Source organism: Nomia melanderi, chromosome 10 (genome assembly GCF_051020985.1).
Source record: "Nomia melanderi isolate GNS246 chromosome 10, iyNomMela1, whole genome shotgun sequence".
NCBI lineage: Eukaryota > Metazoa > Arthropoda > Insecta > Hymenoptera > Halictidae > Nomia > Nomia melanderi.
In genome coordinates, this window is record NC_135008.1 from 6260532 (window position 1) to 6281898 (window position 21367).

The 21367-nt window shown below is 48.9% G+C and overlaps 1 protein-coding gene across 10 annotated transcripts in view; it reads left to right on the top strand.

Annotated features, from left to right (window-relative positions):
• Positions 1–21367, top strand: part of kug (FAT atypical cadherin kugelei) — a 424350-nt gene that overhangs the window by 345888 nt on the left and 57095 nt on the right. For all 10 annotated transcript variants that reach the window (XM_076371210.1, XM_076371212.1, XM_076371216.1 and 7 more), the window contains 2 exons: positions 18897–19003; positions 19427–19631. In XM_076371210.1, coding sequence (XP_076227325.1) covers positions 18897–19003; positions 19427–19631 — 312 coding nt within the window. The remainder of the gene's footprint in view (positions 1–18896; positions 19004–19426; positions 19632–21367) is intronic.

Consider the following 21367-nt stretch of genomic DNA (forward strand, 5'->3'; position numbering starts at 1 on the left):
TTCCCGAGAACGATTCACTGTATCATCCTCCGATAACGCCGGCTGCGTTTGATTTCACAATCGTCGGAAGAAGCTCCGAGAGTGGTTCTCGTTGCGGAATATTGCCGTAAAGAGGGAGAAGCAGCCGGCAACGTTGTGCCCGAACGTTTTCAACGGTGTAATTTGTGTGTCGGCGGCCAGTTCCGCCGTGTTTTCTCTTATTTCGTGCGGTTTACGTTGAAGGTTCGTGCGGTTGTTGGATCGGTCGTGATTCGGCCGTGCAAATCGTCGAAAGTCCGGGTTGCTGGGCGGCGGGGGAAGGGACGGGAGCGATGCATCGCTGAAAGCTGGGACGAGCCACTTTAAAGGGCCACCCAAGAAATAGGAGTGGTCGGAACAGTAGCTTCTTAACCGGACACGATCCTCTTCATCTGTCAGCTTAACCACCTTTCATGTTTCATCTCCTTATACGCGATACTCCCGCTGAATCTGCTCGTAAACGGTGCACGGTTAAATCGACGGATCGCGGGGCGAGAGGACATGCACTTCCGCGTCGGCGGACGGTGTTTCGTAAACGATCGGAGTTACGTTTTCTGGGCGAATTCGTCGAATTTCGAAATATTCGAGATAAACCGTTGGTCGCTTTTGGCACGGTTCTGCGGGTAAGAAATAAATTCGATGCTCTTCGAAACAACGGTATCGCGTTTCGATTATTGTACCGTGATTTTAGATGGAAAAACTTCTAATTACAGATGGCAGATGGAGGCAGCAGGGTAAACAGCAAAGCGGACACGAGCTATCGAATTAAATCGTGTAACTATTGCACACCGGGCAGCTGCTATTGTTCCCAACACTGCGCACCTACCCGTTTTCCCTCGAAAATTTCCAACAATTAGTCCCTTATTGACCGAACAGTGATTGCGCTTCAAACAGCCGGCGAACTATGCTCAGCCAAACACGAACGGGGCATCGAGAGGTTTTCGCGAGGCGATCAAATTTAACTTCATAATTAACGTCGCGTTTAACGGTTCGGTAAATCCCGATGAGCGATGCACGGCGGTCGGCGCAAGAACCGTCCGCGTCCGGGCGACAGGCACCGCGGAAAACACGAATACCTTTTTGCGGCGCGGGTGTTACGCTTCTTCCGCCTCTTAATTGGACCGCGCGGCCTCTCCTAATTAGCAAATGAAACAGCCGCGCGGAAAAAACTGGCGCCGCGAGTCGTAAGATCACAATAACGCGGACCGTTTGAACGCGATCCATAAAGTAGCCGCGGAAAATATAAATTCCCGCGGACGGTAGAAAGCAAGTCTACCGCGAGCCGCGGTCCGTCGAATGGGAATTGTTGCCGCGCCGCGTTCGCCCGGTTCCCGGCGTATATTCCGCCATCATGTAAATTAAAGGGTGATCGAATCGGTCCGTCGTGGATCGCTTTGAGAGATTTTCAGCCCGCGGCCGGCTGGGAAAAATGTAAAAGCAAAAAACAGTAACAACAGCGGCGAACCGTCAATTATTTTCGAAATATCGGAAGACGGGAAAAGCTGCGAGGAACGAACGGAACGTCCAACATGGCCGCCATTGCCGATCGTATGTCAAAATGGCGTCCGAGTCGCTTGCAAATCCGACGCTTGTATCTCTCGAATTTTCGAGTTAGATACACGCTCGTGCACGAGACAAATCTACTTTTCAGAATGAAAACAGTGGAAGCTGGTTAAAAAGACTTCGAGGATTTTGTCCGCGCAACCGCGCTTCCGCTTTACACAATTCGCGCGACTTCTTTGTCGCGGATTCGACACACCGTTTCGACGATGTTTGAAAGACTCGTTCCGCTCTTGTTTCCAGTCCATCTCTTTTGTCTCGGTTTTTCTTTCTGCCTCTCTCCTTTCATCTTGTCCCTTTCGGAGCCTCCGACGTCCCGGCTACAAACGAGCAGCCGTGACGCCGGGAAGAGAGAGAATAAACGGCACGGTCAGCCGGCGAGCGTGAATGCCTGGGAAATTGGAAGGCAGACTTTTCGATTTTCCAGCGCGCAACGTCCTACCCCGTATCCAGTTTTCTCTGACGCCATAAGCCGTTAATGGCTCCATTTTTTCTCCCCCCCCCCCCCCCCCCGCCTTCGCGCCTTTTTTCTGCGGCAGTGTAACGAAAAAAGGACCGATTACCGGCGCGCAAAGTACAAACGCAATCTGTCGGTGAAAGGAGATTATCGAATTCGAAACAAATATCTACCTTTTTGCGTTTTCATCGGGCACGGTACACTCTTGATCGTACCTGTTCCGCGCAGATCAGCGGAAATCCGACGCTCGTTTCCATTACGCGCGCCGCTCGGCCTGGAAACGGTGCGCGATTCGCAGGAACTGGCTTTGATCTGCATTCCCGACGTCGGATCGCGGGCGAAGATTACTTCGGTTCGGCGAAACGCTAACGGGAGTACCAAAAATTCCTCGGTCCGTATCAGCGGATTTTATAAAGAGCGTAAGATCTTACGCGCGGCCATTAGCCGGCACGCGGAAGGAGCGTGGCGAATAAAACAAGCGTAAACGCGAGAGAAAGGCGACTTTCTTTCGCGGAGGCCGTAGATAAAATAATTTAACGATATTTATGGGACGGGGTAAACAGAACGGTGAAACGTTGCTCCTAATGGAACCAAATTACCTTTAACCGATTAACATTCTTCGGCATAAATTAAAGAACCTATCCCACGGCGGAAACGCGGGCTAGTAAAGTGTACGAAAAATCGGCGATTTCTAATGCGAAAAACTGATAGTGTCCCCGCACGGCTGGCTCCTCTTTTTGCGTGTTTTCTCCGTGCTGTCTCGAGCGCCGCGGCGCGCACGGTTTTCAACAAACAGGCGCCCGCTACATTTTAATAACGCTTCTTGGCGCCGTGCACACGATACGCGATGCGCAAACATCGTCGAAAAGTAATTACAAGTCGTCGTCGAGGTTCACCGCTAATGAGGACCGGCATGTAGGCCAGAGGAACGAGATACGCGCTTTCAGATTGGTCGATTTGTCGATGGTCGGCCTCTTTGACGCGTTTTATCCCCCGCCTCTTATCCCATTTTCCCTATAAACCATATTAAACTATTTTCCCGGTGCGCGCGAGCGAGCGAGCGAGCACGAACGAACGCGATGCGTCGGTCCCGTCGCTCGTTTAACCGGCCCGCGATGACTTGTCGCGAAAATCAATTTAGCTGCGGTGAAAACGACGCATTTGTCCGGGATACTTTTAATTAACGGGCCTTCCAGCGGTGGCATTCGGATGACGTTAATTGGTACGTGAGCTGCACGCGGCACGACCGTGCTCGTTCTGTCTCGATATTTCGACGGTACAAACCTGCTCGTCTTGATCGGCAATGACGTCGGCCGCCGGAGCTAGAAACGTGCTCGCCGGCTGCGACGGGAGAATCGCGGGCAACGCGAACACGACCACCATGACAGTATCAATATTGACGTTCCGCGTCGGGCACGAGCGTCGAAGTTTTCCAACGGAATAATAAACGTTTGCATCTTGTTATCCTCATTGGCGTTATTGAGCGGCCCATTTCCCGAGCGCATAAGCTTCGATAACTCCATTTCATCGCCGCGAAGCCTATAGCGCCCAATTAAAATTTCATTGCCGTTCTCGAAGCACCGCTCGCTCCCTAAAAACGACACCTAAGCCCGAGTTGAGCCGGCGTTAAACGTTACGGCGCGTTAGAATACAATAAACGGAAGGTATAAAAACAGGAACGACTCGGTTAACGCAGATCCGATGTAAAAACCTCGCGGTAATTGAGCGTGGCGCACTCGCGGCGATCGGTAGCCGGGTGTACCTATCGGGGAGCTCGAACGAACACGCCACGGTACGTTTTACACGCGAACGAGCCAAGATACCTCCGCTCGTCGTTGAAAAATCCTTTACCCCCGGCATCCGACTGCATCATTGAGAAAGAGAAAGAGAGAGAGGGTGAGCGAGGGCAACCCCCCGAGATCGTATCCGCGTGCCTTTCTCGAGGCGGCGGAGAGTGTGCGCCGCGTAAAAACACGGTGCACCGTTTCCTCGTACAATTACATAAGTTTCCCGCGACAATGCCGAAACAAGTCTTGTAGAACACGTCCCGGCCGGCTTGTCGCGATATAATCTCGGTCGTCTCTCTCGCCTCCCGCGGCCCCACCCCCTCCGCCCTCGGCCCTTTTGATTCCCTTCAGAGGTTCCCGGCTCCCGAGACAATTGCGCGTGTCCGGCAAAATTACACGAGTGCCGCGATGCCCACGGTTTCGACCAGTTTAGCTGTTTCTCTCTCTGCCTCTCCGCCAGTAGTCTGTCTCGCCCGCTCCACCGCTTCCTCTCACGCAATCTCCGTCTTTGTCCGTTCTCTTGGCAGAAGGTGGTACGTGTAGCACGTGTCACGTCAGACGTGCGCTATCAATCACACGCGAGAAACACGATTCTCGGAAGCCCGACATGCTCTCGTGTCCTCTCCATGCCGCAGCCGTGGAATCTCGGCGACGGTCGGTGGCGTGTATGCACGCGATGCAACCGTGGAAACGGTTCACGGGGTTTACACGCGCCGCGAACCCTCGAACCCCTACCAGCGGCCTGTCTTATTAGAAGGGAACGTCGAGGAGGAAACGCCTGCCGGCTTCCCGAATGGAAATGAGCATCTGCGTACTCTCCGATTTTTACCAATTAGGCAGTTTAATTAATAGCTTATCCTCTATTAGATGGAGTTGGAGCCTTTGAATCTTTCGAATTGAAGGGTAGAATTGAATACTACCTGCTGGGTAAAATTATGAACTGGCGTGTAGAATTTTTTAGGAATTATTACGGTGCGCCGGTGAATCTTTTGGTTGGAAGATTTATTGCTTGAAGAACTGAAGAAGTTTCGTTTTAGGTTGAATTGTGAGATTTCGAGTGGATCGAGTGAAAGATTATTTTAAACTATCGGACGAAATAGCGAAACAGTTGTGCAAGCCACGGGACGCGTCCCTGCAGTTCGTATACAAAAAATATCTCGCTAGTCAATTTGCAGGGAATTAACTCGTGCCACGGCGCAGACGAGTTCCGCTCGTGATGCTTTATTGAAGCCATTCTTCATCTTTATTGAAGTTCTTTCCGAGAAGTCTGGTTTAACATTTTTATACGGGCACCGGCGGAAGCGAGAGCCGCGACTTTATTATACGCTTGGCACTGCGTAAATTCTGGACGTTTTCAAACTTCCCACTATCCGGGACGAAGCTCGTTCTAAACACACTCGAGTGAGCGACGATGCTTAGCTGGCAGCGGTGCAGGAAGCCCTCGCCGGATCATTTACGATCCACGGGAAAATTTTCATGATGCATGCTTCGAAACTACTTTCCCCTTCGCATCAGACTTTTATTACTACGTTATATTATTCCCGTGGAAACCTCGCTATTACAACGGCATAATATTCCCAATGAGACAGTAGTTAAAAGACTACTTTCGAAATCGTAAGCGTATTCCGAACCGTCCGGCCACTGTACACGCGGAAGAGAGGGTCGAAAGTGACCCGGCGTGGAGTTAAATTGAAGGGAAAGGATCGAGGACGTCGTAGACGTTTATTCCGAAATACGCCCCGAAAGGATTCGTTTGAGGAATAAGTAACAAGGGGAGCAAGGAGGAAGAGGGGAAACAAATATAATCCCGAGCAAAGGGGCGGCTCGTTTAAGCGCCGGGGGAACGTGGAAGCCGGCTAGCGAGCACAGTCACATCCGGCGCAAGACCTTTTCTACTTTTCCGTTATTCCATGAAAAGTTAACGATCCGGAATCTTCCGCGGGCTTGAAAATAAGTTGAGGCCCGGGGGCGGCCTCCGCTCGCTGTCGCAGACCTCGAAGCGTCCGACGTCGATCGAACACGCTTAAAACCTCGGCGGCGAGGCTTTCAACGGAATAAAATCGGCTCGGCCGATTCCCGGCGCCGCTTTTCCACGCGCCGCGGGAGAAACTTCCCCTTTATCCGGTCCCCAGCCCTCGCTCGCGCCGCCTTTGCGACACGCCCGTTGACCGCTTCCGGCGACGATAGTCTCGCGCATAAAACGCGCGCGTAAGAAAGACCTTTTCCACCGGATGCTCGGCGTCACGTGATCGTATGCATAACGAGTTTTTCCTTTCACGCAGCCCCGCCGCCGCCGCGGCCTGGAAAACCCTTGCATCCGACGGCCGCGACCCTTCCCGCGTGAATATAAATGCGTCGCGACGAACTGGACCAATGCACGGTTCTTTTGTCACGCTCGGGAATAAATTGCGGCTCCGCTGGTGCATTTGCGGCGCATTTTCCTAACGAAGTTTATTTATGATGCGCGACGCGGCCGGTCCACGCTGGGAACGTTAAACGCGGCGGATTCGTATAATTCAGAGATTCCGATGCTTGATGAGGAATTATTGTAGATTATTTGTTCGCGCTGTGCGAAAGTTCGATGTTCGCGGGAATATTAACGCATTCCCGTGTAATTCATCGAAGTCTGAACACTGCGAGGGTCCGCTATTCGAATGTGTATTAATGTAGAAAATGTACGATCGAACCGCGTTGCTAATATTTACCTGTATATTCTGAAATGACGTGGAAAGCGTCATTCTTCTGGAAAACGTAAAATAACGTACAGTGCGCCTCTTCCGAACAGGAAACCGCTCTTTCGGCTACGCGGTTTGTCGGGCAAGGGACGTCCACTCGCTGCGCTCGATTGTTATGGCGGCTCAGTTTCGGTTACCTTGTTATTGGCCGTCTGCTTTCTTCGTCCAGCGGTTCAGCTAGTAACAAGGACGTGCTGAAACTGAGCTGCCATAACAATCTGGCCGAGCTGGCGAATGGATGTCTACCCTTGCCCTATGAACCGCGTAGCCGATAAAGCGGATGCCAGTTCGGAAGAGGCGAACTGTAGGACAATGTAACTAGCGTTCTAAAAAATATGAAAATGACGGGGCGTTAACACGTTGAATGCCGCACGATTTCATAGAGCAGAATACAGAAAACCAAAAGAATTTAATATTTAATCATTCGATTGAGTTGCATTATTCATCGAGCTAAATGTCACCGCATTATACAGCATTGTTTGTAATATAGAAATGATTCTAGATAATCATCGTTTAATTGAATGAATTATAGTAATTCGATTTGGTTGGTCACCGGTAACCCCCATGACATTCAACGTGTTAACAACGTTTATTATCATTTTACTTTACGACTTGAATTGTGAAACATGGGTCGTTCGATGGAATAAGTTGTCGGAGAGTTGTTAGACAAGACAAACTGTAATAGAACGTGTCTGATCATGGTTTGTCATTCCTACTTCCAAGTATCGATGCACGTGGGTGTAGCAAACGAGGTCGTGAGATAGGGGAGAATCGGTACGGTCGTAAAACGAAGGAAATTTCGATGCAGTGGCTGAAAAGCATTCGGAGGACAGCGTAATTGTAGCCTGATGAACGCCGTAACCCGAGCACAGTTACAACGAGCGACTCTTAACAGACACGGGCCTCCTCTCCGCTCCGTAATCAGCCAATTTTCTCTCTGTCCAATTCTGTTCCCGTTGCTTCGCGTTATTGACACCCTTATTTTTTTTTTACCTCTGTCAGCCCCGCGGTCTTCATCCCGGCTGCAGAACCCCAATTACCCCGACACCGATTACACTCAATTACTCTCGCGCCCATTCCGATTGCCCGTTCGACCGGACGTTTTATTTTCTAAATGCTTATCTCGGGGAAGAGCCGATCGATCCATAACCCTTTCCCGTAAAGGATCGCCTCACCCATGTATCCACGATTTGAAAAATATACATTCACCACTCCTACATTTTCTTAACTTTGCAATACTTTAACCTTTTGCGGACGAAGATTCCTTGAAATATATATAACCTCCAGCAGACGAAGCTAAATTATATCGATTGCTTAAATAATAGAAGAAAGAGGAAGCTGCGTATGATCTCTTGCTGTTCGAATAATTCAATTGTTTGCGACTTAATGTTCGAAACGTGGGACTTCATCCTGTCGAAATATCGATATCCGTCCGCAAAGGGTTAGCACGTTGAATGCCGCAGGGTTTCATAGAGCAAAGTGCACGAAATGGAAAAAGTATAATATTTAATCATTCTATTGAATTGTATTATTACTGGACATTCATCTAGCTGACCGTCGCCGCGTTTAAGCAGCATTGTTTATAATATAGAAATGTGTTCAAATAATCATCGTTTCATTAAGTGAATTATAGTAATTCGATTCAGTTGGGGGTCACCCGTGACGGCGTCCAACGCGTTAACTGCAAAATTCCTTCTAAGCGAAATGTAACTATCACTTCGATTTCGGACTACCTCGCTTCAGTTCAATAACATTTCAATTCTCTCGAATAATGCATGAACGAATCGAATGTTTCACGCGCTGACACACAGCAATAATAGGAGGGCGCGAAGAATACTCAAAAAGTTTCTTCTCGTTTAATCAAGGACACTCGGCGTATCGATTCCAGAGATCGTCCCCACTCGTTCCCCGAAGTGGAACAAAATGGTACTTACAGGCTAAGTTTCCCTTTCTCCGAACTTTCTTCTTCAACTTCGGTTATTGATTGACGAAGGGGAAACTTGACAAATATCGCCGACAGTTTTCCCAGGGATAAGACGATGCCAGGAATCCGGGGGTGGGGCGGGGGGGACGAGGAAGAAGAAGAAGTCGGAAGAAGAAATTTTCGTGTCTTGTCGGGAACTCGTTGCCTAACTATGGACGATAACGTTTTACGGGGTTGATTCGAGTCAGGGGTTGGCGAAAGAGGGGGTATCGGTTTCTGAACGACGAAGGAACAAAGAAGACGGGGGTACACGACGAAGGCGGATCTCGCGGCACCCTGCGGCGGACATAATTCCTGTTAACCGACTTTGTACGTCGTCGACAGAAAAGCTTCGCGGTATTAAAGGGGAGTAACGACGCCGTCGAGAACGATTTCGACGGTTATTTTCATAACGGTGAGTTGCTTCCGTTCGTTACACCGCGCAGAAACGACGCCCGCCTTTTTTCCTCCGTTTCGCTCCTCTTTTTGCCCGGGCGCCTCCGATCCGCTTGGACATTTGATGGTCGATCATAACGCGAGCACGATCCGACTTCGAACGAGCCCGGCGAACGAACGAGCCAACAAACACCGTATCTGGCGATAATTTATATTCCAACTATACGACCGTTTGTTCGATTTAATTAAAGAGCAAACGAGGAAACGAAGGATTTTTATGAGAATCGTGGCTCTCCGGCTGCGCCCGGCCTCGGGCCCGCACAGCCAGCACGCCCGAACGTAATTCAGGTTTAACGAAGAGAGGTCGAATGTGCTCCCGATGAGATAGCAGACCTTATTTCGCCGACTGTTAATTTTACTCCGGTTAATTCGCTCAAATCCGTCCGGCTCTCGCCGGTGTACGTCGCTCCGGAAATCGTGAAACCAGCCGGAGTCCCGACAAACGTTGGGGCGAATGATAAATGCGGACTGTTTAATCAACCTCGCGGAAGTACATTCTGAGTGGAACGAGCACGGAGTTCTTTCGAAATCATTAACGTGCTGTCATTGTCTGTTTATTATCCGTTTTATCGAACCGATTTTGATTTTTATACGAGCAATTCGTTTCAGTCTTTGATCTCGAAAGCATCGGACTCGCAGTATATTTCCTTCCCCCCCCCCCCCCCCCCCCCCGCCGACAACGATTGACCAATCCGAAAATATCTCGGGAAGCGAACTTGGAGCCGACGAAAGTTCGATGGTGCTTCAATAGGATTCGAGGCCGGAGCTGTCCGTTGTAGTGGCCGCGAGCCAAAATAATGAGTTTACGTACCGCCGTTAGAAATAATGGCCACGCCGCGTACGTACGGACTCGTTAAAATAAAACCTTCGGGTTCCCGATGAACCCGCTATAATTGTAGACAAAAGGCGCGGGGACGAACCATGCTGTGATCCTTTTTCCTCTTTTTCCCCGTTTCTCCCGCGATCGTGCGCTCTGCCTCTCCCTTCTATTTCTCCAATAATTCCATAGCCGGATGGAGGAAATTGCCGACGCGGGAATTTCACGATTCATAAGACATTCGAGCGGGCCGGCGCGGCGATCGTCGAGAGCGAGCCACTGTCCCAGAAATTCCGAAAGGGAAGCCGGCATTGATTATATTCTCAAGAATGCGCGTACTCGACGGGGTCGTTAAACCCGATTTACATGAGCCGTGCCGCGGCGCGGCGCGGCGCGGCGCGGCAGCCCGAAAGAAAGGGTATGCGAGGGGAACGCGCGCGTTTCCGGTTAGAACGTTCCCGGTGTGGACTACCGGTTGAAAATATGGGATCAGATTGCGATCGAATCGCGGAAATTTTTCCTACCGCTGAGCCGTTTAGCCCGGAGTCGCGGCGGGTTTCATAGGCCAATGGAAATTCAGGTAAATTAAGATCGGTGACAGGATATTGATTTCGCAAATGAAAGGGTTCCAACGGATAGAAGATGAAGGGGATCGGAGATTTTATCTTTTCTCATTTAAAGCTTAATTGAGTCATCAAGCTATACTGGTAATTTATGTAAATTATGACAATTACTTTTTTGCGGAATACTGTAGAATACAATAAATGATGCGCATAATATTACGCCTTTCGGTTACTTTTCTCTATTTATAATAATTGGCCTATAAACCAGGAATGTCAACCGTTTGGATGCTAAACAACTTTTATGAATATTTATCAAAAAGGCGGAAGTCGTTGGGTGTGTATGCAAAAGAATTAATAAGAGTACTTATCTAATGACGTCACAAATATTGTGTTCTTACAAAAAAAATATCAAAAAATAACATTTATTCGAATAGATTTACTTTGATTTATTTCTTGAAGAACATAGTAAGAAAATTATAATTTTCACACAAGAAGAGTGCTATCAGTTTGAGCGCTCCTCAGCACTCAAACGGTTAATATCTAACGGTGGAGACAGTTTACATTTACTCAATTTTTCCAGTAGTTTGATCCTGCATATTTAACAGGGAACGCTGCCAAACTGATCAAGATCTAGACCGAAGATTGTGATTACAGACTAAAAGAATGTTTCTCTTTAAATGAGTTAAATACAGCGGATGATTGTATTAGATTATTATAAATTTCGAGCTTGATCGACGTGATCGCACATCGTCGCGAGTTATCGGCGTGATGAATTTCAATTGCCTGCATTGCGCCGGAAATTAAGGGGAGAGTGTACCGCTCGGCGGGTTTCATAAAAATACTCGGCTCGAAGTGAACGAACTAATAACGGGAAAGTATTAATTGCAAGCGTTATTAATTGTTATTGATCGACCAATGTTATTGGGGGCCGTTAAGAGACGTGCAACGTAAGAAATTAATGGCGCCCGGGCTCGGGGAACTTTTGACAGAAAACGAGGTTGCGATCGATCGGTCCTTTTACCAAAAGTTACAGTTATTGGACCGACGTTCGGAAAGTTAAAGCTACAATATTTTTTGAAAGTAGCACGACGGCGCTCGTTGCCGCCGATCAATTTCTCACGCTGGAAATCTCATTTTCTACAGACATTTTAACTGTTACATTAACGAACTTGATCTCAGATACGTTTCTTAACGAATAATAAATCCTTTAGTTTGTTGCAATATTCCCCACATTCTACACGTATTGCGAGATACTGACACTGAAGCGATCCAGACTTTTCCACAAACGAAAATCGAGTGATCAACGAAAGAAACTCCAACCGATCGTTCTGTCGCATTTTCGAACCTTTTCTTCGCGAGTGTTCCTGATCGCGCTCATCCTGAAAGTACTCTTTCATCGGAATCCTTCGAGGTAAATAACGCGACATGCGATTTTCAGGGCTCGTCGCGTTACTTACAAAGGCAGCCTGAAAAATTTGTCAAGTTGACGCTCGAGGACGGTGAAAGAGCGAGAGCAAATCGGTCTTGGATAAAAGCATTTCCGACAGCCACGAAATAGACACTCCGGATTGAAATTGTCGAGCAGAGATTGTTATAGTAAATACTTGATCACACGAGCGAAAAGCTTTCGCCGATTAAGGGGTCGCATTCGGCCAGGAACTATAAAAGTGGAATTGTACTTGTTCATCCCCTTCGAGCATAGAATTACGTTCTATCGAGCAATGATCATTACCGCCGGGAATTCCGTAATTTTCGAGAACTCATTGGAGAACCTCCATAAATGTTCGCCGTCGGGCTGCAGCAGTAAACCTTCTCAAAGGTCCCGCCGTAACGCAAGAAACAAGCAACATTTCTCACAGTTTCAATTTCCAACGACTCATGAGCCCGCCCTTAATTTGCCGAGCAGGTTTGTTACATGCACGCACGGCGCCGCGAGTTCCTTACGTGCATTATTACGTCGCGTTCGTAATACATTCCGAACACGCGTCGAATTCTCGATAACGTTATTATTCAGTCCACCGGCTACTAAGGGAAATACTTTTTCCGACCCAGAACATCGACTCCGTCGCTAATCCCGTTAGGCCAATTTAATCTTCTCCGTACACAATGTAGCACGAACATTACAATTATTACCATCCCATTAAAAGATTAAGCCGTTCGGTTTTGACACACATTATAATGTAATACAGTATTACTGCAACGATATCTGACTAAACATTAATATTGCGACATGCGACCATAAACTTTCTTTAAATCTATTATTATTAAGATAGTAGTGCCATTTTATTTAAAATACATATTACTGATGATACATTGAATGACAATACTTCATAGGTCTCGAGGGGTTTCAGATTTTCGTAAATTTCATTGTAAAGAACGCGTGCGCTCAAAATTGTTGTGTTTGGATATTTGAAACGAAGACACTAGTTGGAAGTAGAACGAATAATTCATGAATGAATGTGTTGCGGTTTAATCAATGCGACAACGCCCGCATCAGGACAACCAATCGCCTTATGGCGCGTAAGAAGCTTTCGCCACCCGAAGCTTCTGCCTAGCAAACGAACGCGCTTTCGGAAGACCGCTTCTTGCAAACGGCGGCAGGCGTTTCCAGACTATTAAGCAGAGTCTAGAAGGGTGAGCCAGTAAGGGTGGGTCACTCCCTCTTCGGCACATCACCGGAAACACCGAGAGCAAGGGAAAACGGAATAATAACGTACGTTATACCCGAAACCTTCGAGGAAATCTTGAACCAGAAACCTTATCCGCCAACCCCCGAAATAACCTTCAACGTACAATATTAAAATTCCACGGGATAAACCCCGCAGCGCGAAAAATAGAATTCTACCTAATCCTCTTAAGAAACGTGGAAATCGATGGAGGTATTGGAGAAATATATCTGAACGCGAGGCGGAGCCCAGAATTCCACGGTAGAAGCAATCTGATCGATTTAGGTGTTATCTCACGTTCAGATCTAAAAGAAGACAAACATTTGCCGAGAGAAAATATTGTACCTCGACTCCGTGCACCGGCGAATGAACCGCAAAATAATTAAATGATTCCTCGATTCGTGGAGCCCGTTTCCGTAGACAAGTCGGACTAGTCCATATTCGCCGAATCCCTCCGCGTTCCCGGCAGACCTCTAAGATCCATCGAATAGAGGAGATCGATCGTCTGGGAGCTTCTTACCCGCGACGTCGGGATCGGTACGCGCACATTCGCGCCGGCTATCGGCAACGAAGAAACGTCTGAAGTGTCAGCGGGGGTTGAATCTGGGTTAACGATCGGCCATAGCTTCCCGGGGCAGGAGCCCGAGAAATGTCAGAGGGAAAACGAGGTGGATGGAGACAGATAGAATTCGATAAAAGAATGAAAGAAGTAGGGAACGAGGGGGACAGGAGAGAAAAGAAGCCGATTCACCGCGCCAACAGTGACGGGGTTAGGGGCAGCAGTCGGGAACAGAGGCCACCGGGGGGTAGGTTCGGCTATAAGATTGCGCGTTTTCCGTTCGAAAGCCCATCGATCGGTTCTCCGGCGTGCTTCCGCCGAGTGGAGGCATCGTTACTCGAACAAAGGCTCAAAGACTCGCGAAAACGAATTCTGTAACTCTTCCGTGAAGCTCCCCGGCTGGCCTCGGACGTAGAGCCGGCATCAGCCGTTTATGAAATGGGATAGATCGCAGCCCGGAATCACCGGGGATCGAGATTCTCGCGATTCCCTCGAACACCGTATCCTTCTTCCGGCCGGTTTGCGACGTCCGAGGGGCTCTTAACACCTTTTTAAGTCGTTCCCTCCCCTCGTAGACGGATTACCGGGCCGGATGGGATCGCCGATGGCAACGTCGACCGCGCGCAACCCCATTCGCCGCGCTCGTAATTGGATTGGACGAATTTGAACTGTAAAAAGGAAACCGAACAGCCCAGCTGCGTTTGAGTTGTCGGTGCACTTTAGCTCTCGACTGGTAACGGGATACCAGTTTTTCTTCTGTTTCTGTTGGTCTTTAACTCGCGGTATTTATTCGAACTCCCGATGATCTTGTTTCAGCAGCTATTGACCCAGAAAGCGCTTTCACCGGGCGGCAGCGGCAGCGCGCGCTCGCGCGCGCGCACCCCGCAAATAAAAGTTGGAAAAATTGAAGCGAGCCGGGAGTGCGCGTGTTGCCGGCCGAGCACTGGGCGCTAATGTTGCCGGTACTCGTGGATCTCGAAAAGCTTATCTCGTTTGCTTCATCCCTCTCTTCCGTCTCCTCTTGCCCTGCCGCGATGGAAACTTTTGTCGACTCCGCGAGTGTTCCCCGTCGAGCGTGATTCCTTATATTTAAGCTCGACGGGGAACGGTATCGAAATTCGACGGAATTTTAATCTTATTGGACGAGCAATTTAAACTTCAGACGTTCGCGATCGGAGCTGACTGTTTCGTATTCTCTGCCAGGAATCTAACTTGCAGAATTAACAAGTCGAATCGCTAATTGATGTATTTTATGTTACCATTAATCATGTGTCAACGATCCTCTTATAGTTAACGTGTCTTTAAACATTTAACACGCGGACCACCCTAAAACTCAGTGTTGGTAAAAGGTTTCCGTGTTCGTAAATTTTGATTAATTGTCTCCATTCCGGCCCAGTCACGAACCCTGCAGTTTTCACTCAATTATTCGATCCCGTCGGACAAAGAATCGCGTCGAGGCATAGGTGTCGACCTAACAGGCGGAGAGATCGTTTCTCAGCGAGCCAACGGAGCGTAGGACCGCTAAGGAAATTATCGATGCGTGCCGTACTCGCGCTTATTAAATATTTTCCACGCTTCACGGTCGATCGGTGCCCTCGCGCTCGCGTTTCCGTCGCTCTTGCCGGGATCACGCTCCCGGCCGATGCCCGATAGCGCGACGGAACACTTCCACCGCGACGATGGAACGTTTAAACGGCGCACCGGCGCGAATGCTTCACGACACGCTCGTCGAATTCCCGCGACGGCTCGTTCGTGAAAGCGTCGCGTCGCGGCTTCCAGCGTCAAATTGGCCGAAACGAATGAGGATTCCGGCCGATACAGCGATCCGACGCCCTCGTCAGCCGCGGAGGAATCGGCGCGAGTTGCAAGCCGATTTCTCCGGCTTAATGTTTCTTATTACTCGACGCGACGGGCTCCGCTTCACCGCTATCGACGACGTGGCTCGATTTAATAGCGCCAGCCTCGCTATGAAATGCCGTGCGCGTCCTCGCCGGTCGCCGATGGGATCGATGAAAGACTCATCGATGACACTGCGACGATTCAATTCCTTCGCGCGGAGAATGTTCCGTTTATCCGGCCATCTCGATGGCTACCTGGCCTGGCTGCGGTCAAATTGATTTGGAAAATATTCCTCGGTCATCTCGAAATATGTTTGCACCGGGATTATTTCTCCCTCTCCGTAATCTGTTAATAGAATATCGCGCGAAGGGTATTCGATTGTCGATGTAAAAATTCCGATGCAGTTGAAATACGGCGCTGAAGAAATGATCAGGAAACCCTGAAGGCATCAAATACCTTTCCCATCTGAGCAGATTAACAGCTTTACTTTTCACTTGGACCAATTACTCCGAGAACCTGTCCGCCGTCGATCCCAATAATTATTAAGATCGTCGACGTTACTTCGAGATCGTGATGCCTACTTGGAAACTAGGCTCCCGAGTCGTTCGCGAAGACTCTAGAGACCCGGCTAGCTCGACCCAGCGGCATTCCGACTCGCGAATTCACGGCGGCCGCGTCCATTCGCCGAGCCGCAATCAAGCCGTACCGATACACGAGAAACTAATTTCCTGCCCACTGAAAAATGTCTCCGCCGCTCGCAATCGCGATCTCACCCGCGGAACATTGTAAATTCGTCGCCGACGTAGGAACATCGATTTTAATCCGGCCACGTCTAATTTTTATCGTCGTTTCCCCTTGCGCTTCCCCAGGAATATACATTGGAACGCGTTTATTTCGCGTTGTAAGGAAAAATCTTTCCGATCTCAACTTTTTCCATTACCTGTCTCAACCCTCTGCTACCTCTTTCTCTCTCCCTCCTTTCTTCCCCGCCACTGAGAACTTCCGCGTTACGCGGAGAGTATCTCTTGACACGGAAAAAGGAGTTCCTGGCGGGGTTCGTTCCGCGAGCGTTACGGTTCCGAAAGGAATTAAGTCGGTAATGTTGTTCGCCGGGAAAAACTGGGCCACGAAAAGCGGAGCTCGCGTCTTCGGTAGACACAGCCATAACCGTCGCTGGTTTGCCACTGACGGGATCCTATTATACGATGCTGTAAACCCTCCCCCCTGCTCCGCGAGTCGCGTTCACGGTAGTAAATTTAATATATTCTCCCACTTGGTCGCTATTAAACCCAGCACGTGTCTACATCGGCTCTTCTGCGGCTCGAAAACACGTGTCTCGGCCGCGCTGCGGGCACGACGGCGGGACGGGGAATTACGCGCGGCAAATATCGGGGGTGCTTCATAATTTATGAAGGTTACGCTGGTGTTCGCCGTTTAAAAATGAGTTTTAGGGAGTTTTGGGGAATAGGATCGACGGTGCTCGGCACGGCGAAGGGTTTATAAAACGTGGTCACTTGCGTCGTAAATTATTTTTCGGGCTGTTTAGGAAATCTAATATGATCTAATATAAGTTTCTGGTATTTTATTACCGATCTATCGAATGTCGTGTATTTATGTTTGTATAAACTTCTCCGACAGACTCGAAAGACGGTTATGGGTTTTGAAGGACCCTAAATGAAAGCGTTCGGGAGAAACGACTCGATTAAACGCCGTCGTCGAACATGCACGCATAAATTCCTCGGCGAATGTAATCAAGCCAAGGCTTAGATTCACGGCTTAGGCACAATAAAATCGGCACGCGTACACGCGGTGACAAATTGGAGGCCGGTGAAGGTAAATGACAGCCATTCCGGTGGGAATATGTGAAGCGAAAAAAGCGTAAGCACCGTTTCGCGGAGAAATACGCGTGGCACGTAATTCTTGGTGATGGATAATATCAACGCGGCCGCCTGCAGAATTGGAACAATAATCTGGACAATGTTCCAGTAGCTATGAGCTCCTTTACCGAATATTTCTTCCTGCGAGTATAATCTTTCGCCGTTCAAATACACGATTCGAGTGAAGCTACAAACAAGAGCTAAATTCAGTCTCCATCGCGAGGCAACGGGAAAAAAGGAACCGCGCACCGAAGAATTATTAAATATCAGCATCGAATAATTCAAACGATCCTTTAAACCACCGGCTGCAATCGATGTAGAAAGGATAACGTATGCGGCAGCCATTAGAACCGAATTAAAGGGTATCATTAAAGAGCAAAGAGAGCAAATGCCCACCTCGAATATCGGGAACGTATTTTTTCCTGAGAACCTATCGACTCATCGGACAGCAATTTGCCGGGCGCAAAAAGTTAACCGATCGCGGCTATTGGCGTGCGTACGCGGTTCGACCGAAGGAAGAAGATAACGCGGCCTGGCTGGCGATTCCGCGCGGAATTTCGCCGAAACGAGACTATAAATAACGCGGCCACCGACGCAACGTGTTCGGAATTTCGTCCGATAATTAATCGATATCGAGGAATTATCCGCTCGATATTATACCAGAACACGTGTTTATATAGTATATATCCGCGGAATATGTATGGTACGTGCAAGGATCGATCGTCAACCAGCGGCGAGCACGCGAAAGATCGGGATTAATGAAGACGCCTCGGCGAAATCCGAAGATGTAATTACCGACAGAACAAATCGGGGGTAATCTTGATTACGATCTACATCTGCTCCCGTGCATAACATCTCGAATTGCTAATTAATCGAGCCCTCGGCGTTCCACCCTGCCCCTCTCGCCGTGTCCACGGGTTTCGCGCGCTCGATCTCTCGCCGTTCCCCCTCGTTGGCCCCGCGCGAAGTATTATCGGTCGCCTATCTTTTACATTAATGCCGTAATAAACCAACCGGGCGCCCATTCACGGTATACAACGTGGCAAAAAGCGCCAGGTAGGCCGGCTGGAATCTCGCAAAAACGATCGAAGACACGCGGAACACCGTGCTCGACGTGTAAACACCAGGAATGCAGTCCAATTTTTGCGCTATCCGCCGCGCACCGTTGGCAACTCGCCACGTACGTGCACGTCATTTCATATCGGTCCTTGTTGCCAGCTATCTTGCAAGGTGGTAATACCGCCTCGTTCTCGCTCCCCGTTCCAGTCTCCTCTCGTTCCCACCCAGAGTTCCAGCCCGAGCTCCCTTATTTTTTTTCTTTTTTTTATTTTCGCCTCCATCGCCCAGCCTTCTTTTCTATTACTCCCGTGGAACGGCCCGTTCCCATTCAATCCGCGTCCCCCGGCACGCGAGATATCGAACGAGTAGGTGAAAAGGTTCCCTGATACCGATTTTTAAAGTTACCCGGCTCCCAGACCCGCCCCCGATCGAGTATATCCTGATTTCCTCTTAATTAGCGACGCGAGCTCCACCGTCGACGTCCCGCCCTCCGAGCTTCGATCCTGTTTCTAACGTTTCGCGGTTACTTTTCTGTTACAGGCAACATCAGGACCAAAGCGGTGCTCGACGTCGAGACCAAGAGGGGCTACTGGCTGACCGTGTTCGCGCAGGACCACGGCGTGGTGCCGTTGAGCTCCAGTTTACAGGTTTGTCATGACGAATGCGCACCATTTAGATGGCGCACATCGTTCTATCGGCGACAATTTATTTCTCTTTTTTGTATCTCGGGCGAATCTTGCGGCTCCCACGTCGGAACTCCGTGATATATTCGACAATCGCGAAACGCCCGGAGAAAATCCGATCGAACGACGGACAAAATTTTCAATCCGCCGCCGGAGAACTGATTCTTTCGAGTTCTACGGGATCGGTCTCACATTTCGAAACTTCTACCTTCGGTAATATTCAATCGACAGTTCGGTAGAACCGGTTCCGACGTGTTGAACGTCGAAAAACGCGAGGAAGGTCTCGATTGTTCGTCAGCTTTTTTTCCCAATTTTTTTCGCGACTCGCTACGGGACCGCGGTCGGACACGTCGCCTTGTAAATAATTCGCAGCCGAACTCTGTTCAGGTGTACGTGGAGGTGCTGGACGAGAACGACAACACCCCGCTGACCGAGGCGGCGGTCTACTATCCGTCCGTGCCGGAGAACTCGCCGGCAGGTGTGAACGTCCTGCAGATACGGGCGTTCGATCGCGACGTCTCGCCCCAACAATTCACATTTTCCATCACCAGCGGCAATCCGGAGGGTTATTTTCTCATCAACTCCACCACCGGTAAGTTCCACATGGTCACTAGAGGCGGAAGAGTAATATCTTCGGACGGGAATCGAAATAGATTGCCGGCGCGAGGCCGCGCGCGCGCGCGCGGGGCTGCAGCCTCCGGCCCCTCTAACGAGATCAATTTTCCGCGGACGAGGTTTTTAATGGGCCCATTCGAAGATAAACGAGCCCGCGACGCGGTTCTTCAAATTTCAATCGGGGCCAGGGCATTTCGCCACTCGAATAATTTATACGAGTCGACATCGGTTGGATCGTACATTTTATCGTGATGTGGTTTCCGCGGTGGAGATTAGTGGGGTATGAAACGCGGGAGATAAAGGATTTATGGATGCGGGAAGAATTTTATTGCCGCCCGAACATCGGAAACATAGGTTTCAATTTTTCGTTCGGAAATTTCATTACCATAAACGAGTTTTATTCAATCTAAATGTCATACGTGGATATAATAGTTTCGAATCTCGACGGGTGTAAGAAGATTGATAGATATTTTTCGAAACTTCTCTCGTCGGCGCTGTTTTTTTTTTTTTCAGAGGATATTCCCTTGCTCGTTAATTCTGACTCTCGCGAGACTTACCGTGCATTGCACGGTTTCCGTAAAGTCATCTTTATTAATCAATTGTCCCGAGCAGATTTCGCGTGTACGCCGCACAGTTTTTTCACGCTCGCGAAAGCGACCGAGTGACTCACCGCATGCAAGCGGAAGGAAAGGACCATTGTTTTCGACTTGCGCGGAGTAACGTATGCAAATTCCCCTGATCGAACTCCGATTCATTATTCATCGTTCCGCTCGACTCGGTCGTGTCAGTTCCGCGGGATTATAAAACGATGAAAAGTCCGAAACTCGTTATCGAGGAAAAAGGGGGTGCCGTTACAGGGGTCAAGGAATAGCCGGGCGTAAATAGGCACGCATACAAATGGTCGTAAATCAATTTTAACGCGGGACAATTTGCGATACAAATTCGATTCGATCCTAGACGAATAACCTTCGGGGGTGGCCGGTAGCGATTAAATTAGACTTTTAAATGAGCAGAGGGTGAAATTAGTCCTTTAATTTATACCTTCGACTCGATATCAGGAGTACCGTCTTTATTCGAACGAATCCTTTGACTTATCGTATCTCGCGCTTTTCATTAAAATTTCTAAAAATAGTCAATTCAAATTTCATGTCTATTTATTTTAGAAAAACATACTCTTAAGCGTACAATTTTAAATATCCCCTCATTGAATATCGAACTCTTTAAGATAGACTTTGAAACTTTAGATTGACGTTGCTATTGTATACGACGACCTTCTTGCCACTACTCCGTGAAAGACACTATCGGTCCAATGAATCATCGACAGGTTTTGTTCCAATAGGATTCTGTCATTCCAGTACAGTCCTATTCACTGGAACGACTGCAAGAGCCAAGAACATTGTCCCGGCTCTTTAGAATCTTAGAATATCGAGCCCCGCGCGTATAGGTAAGTGAATTCAGGTCGGTTGATTCTAATTTCGTCATTATCGGTTCTGGTCGATGGGTCGTATTGTGCGGCAGACAACTCAAAGGTTGTCGATGTCTTGTCTAACGCGTCTAACCTATTGAGCGCCGACTTGTATGGTCCCGGAGTCTCGATTGTACGGAGTTGTAAACGCTGCTGTTCGTGTCAGGCGACTCCTGATTTATCCTTACAGGATCTAGACATTGTTAATGTAACATCCAATCAATATTACAGAATCTATTGCTAGACAG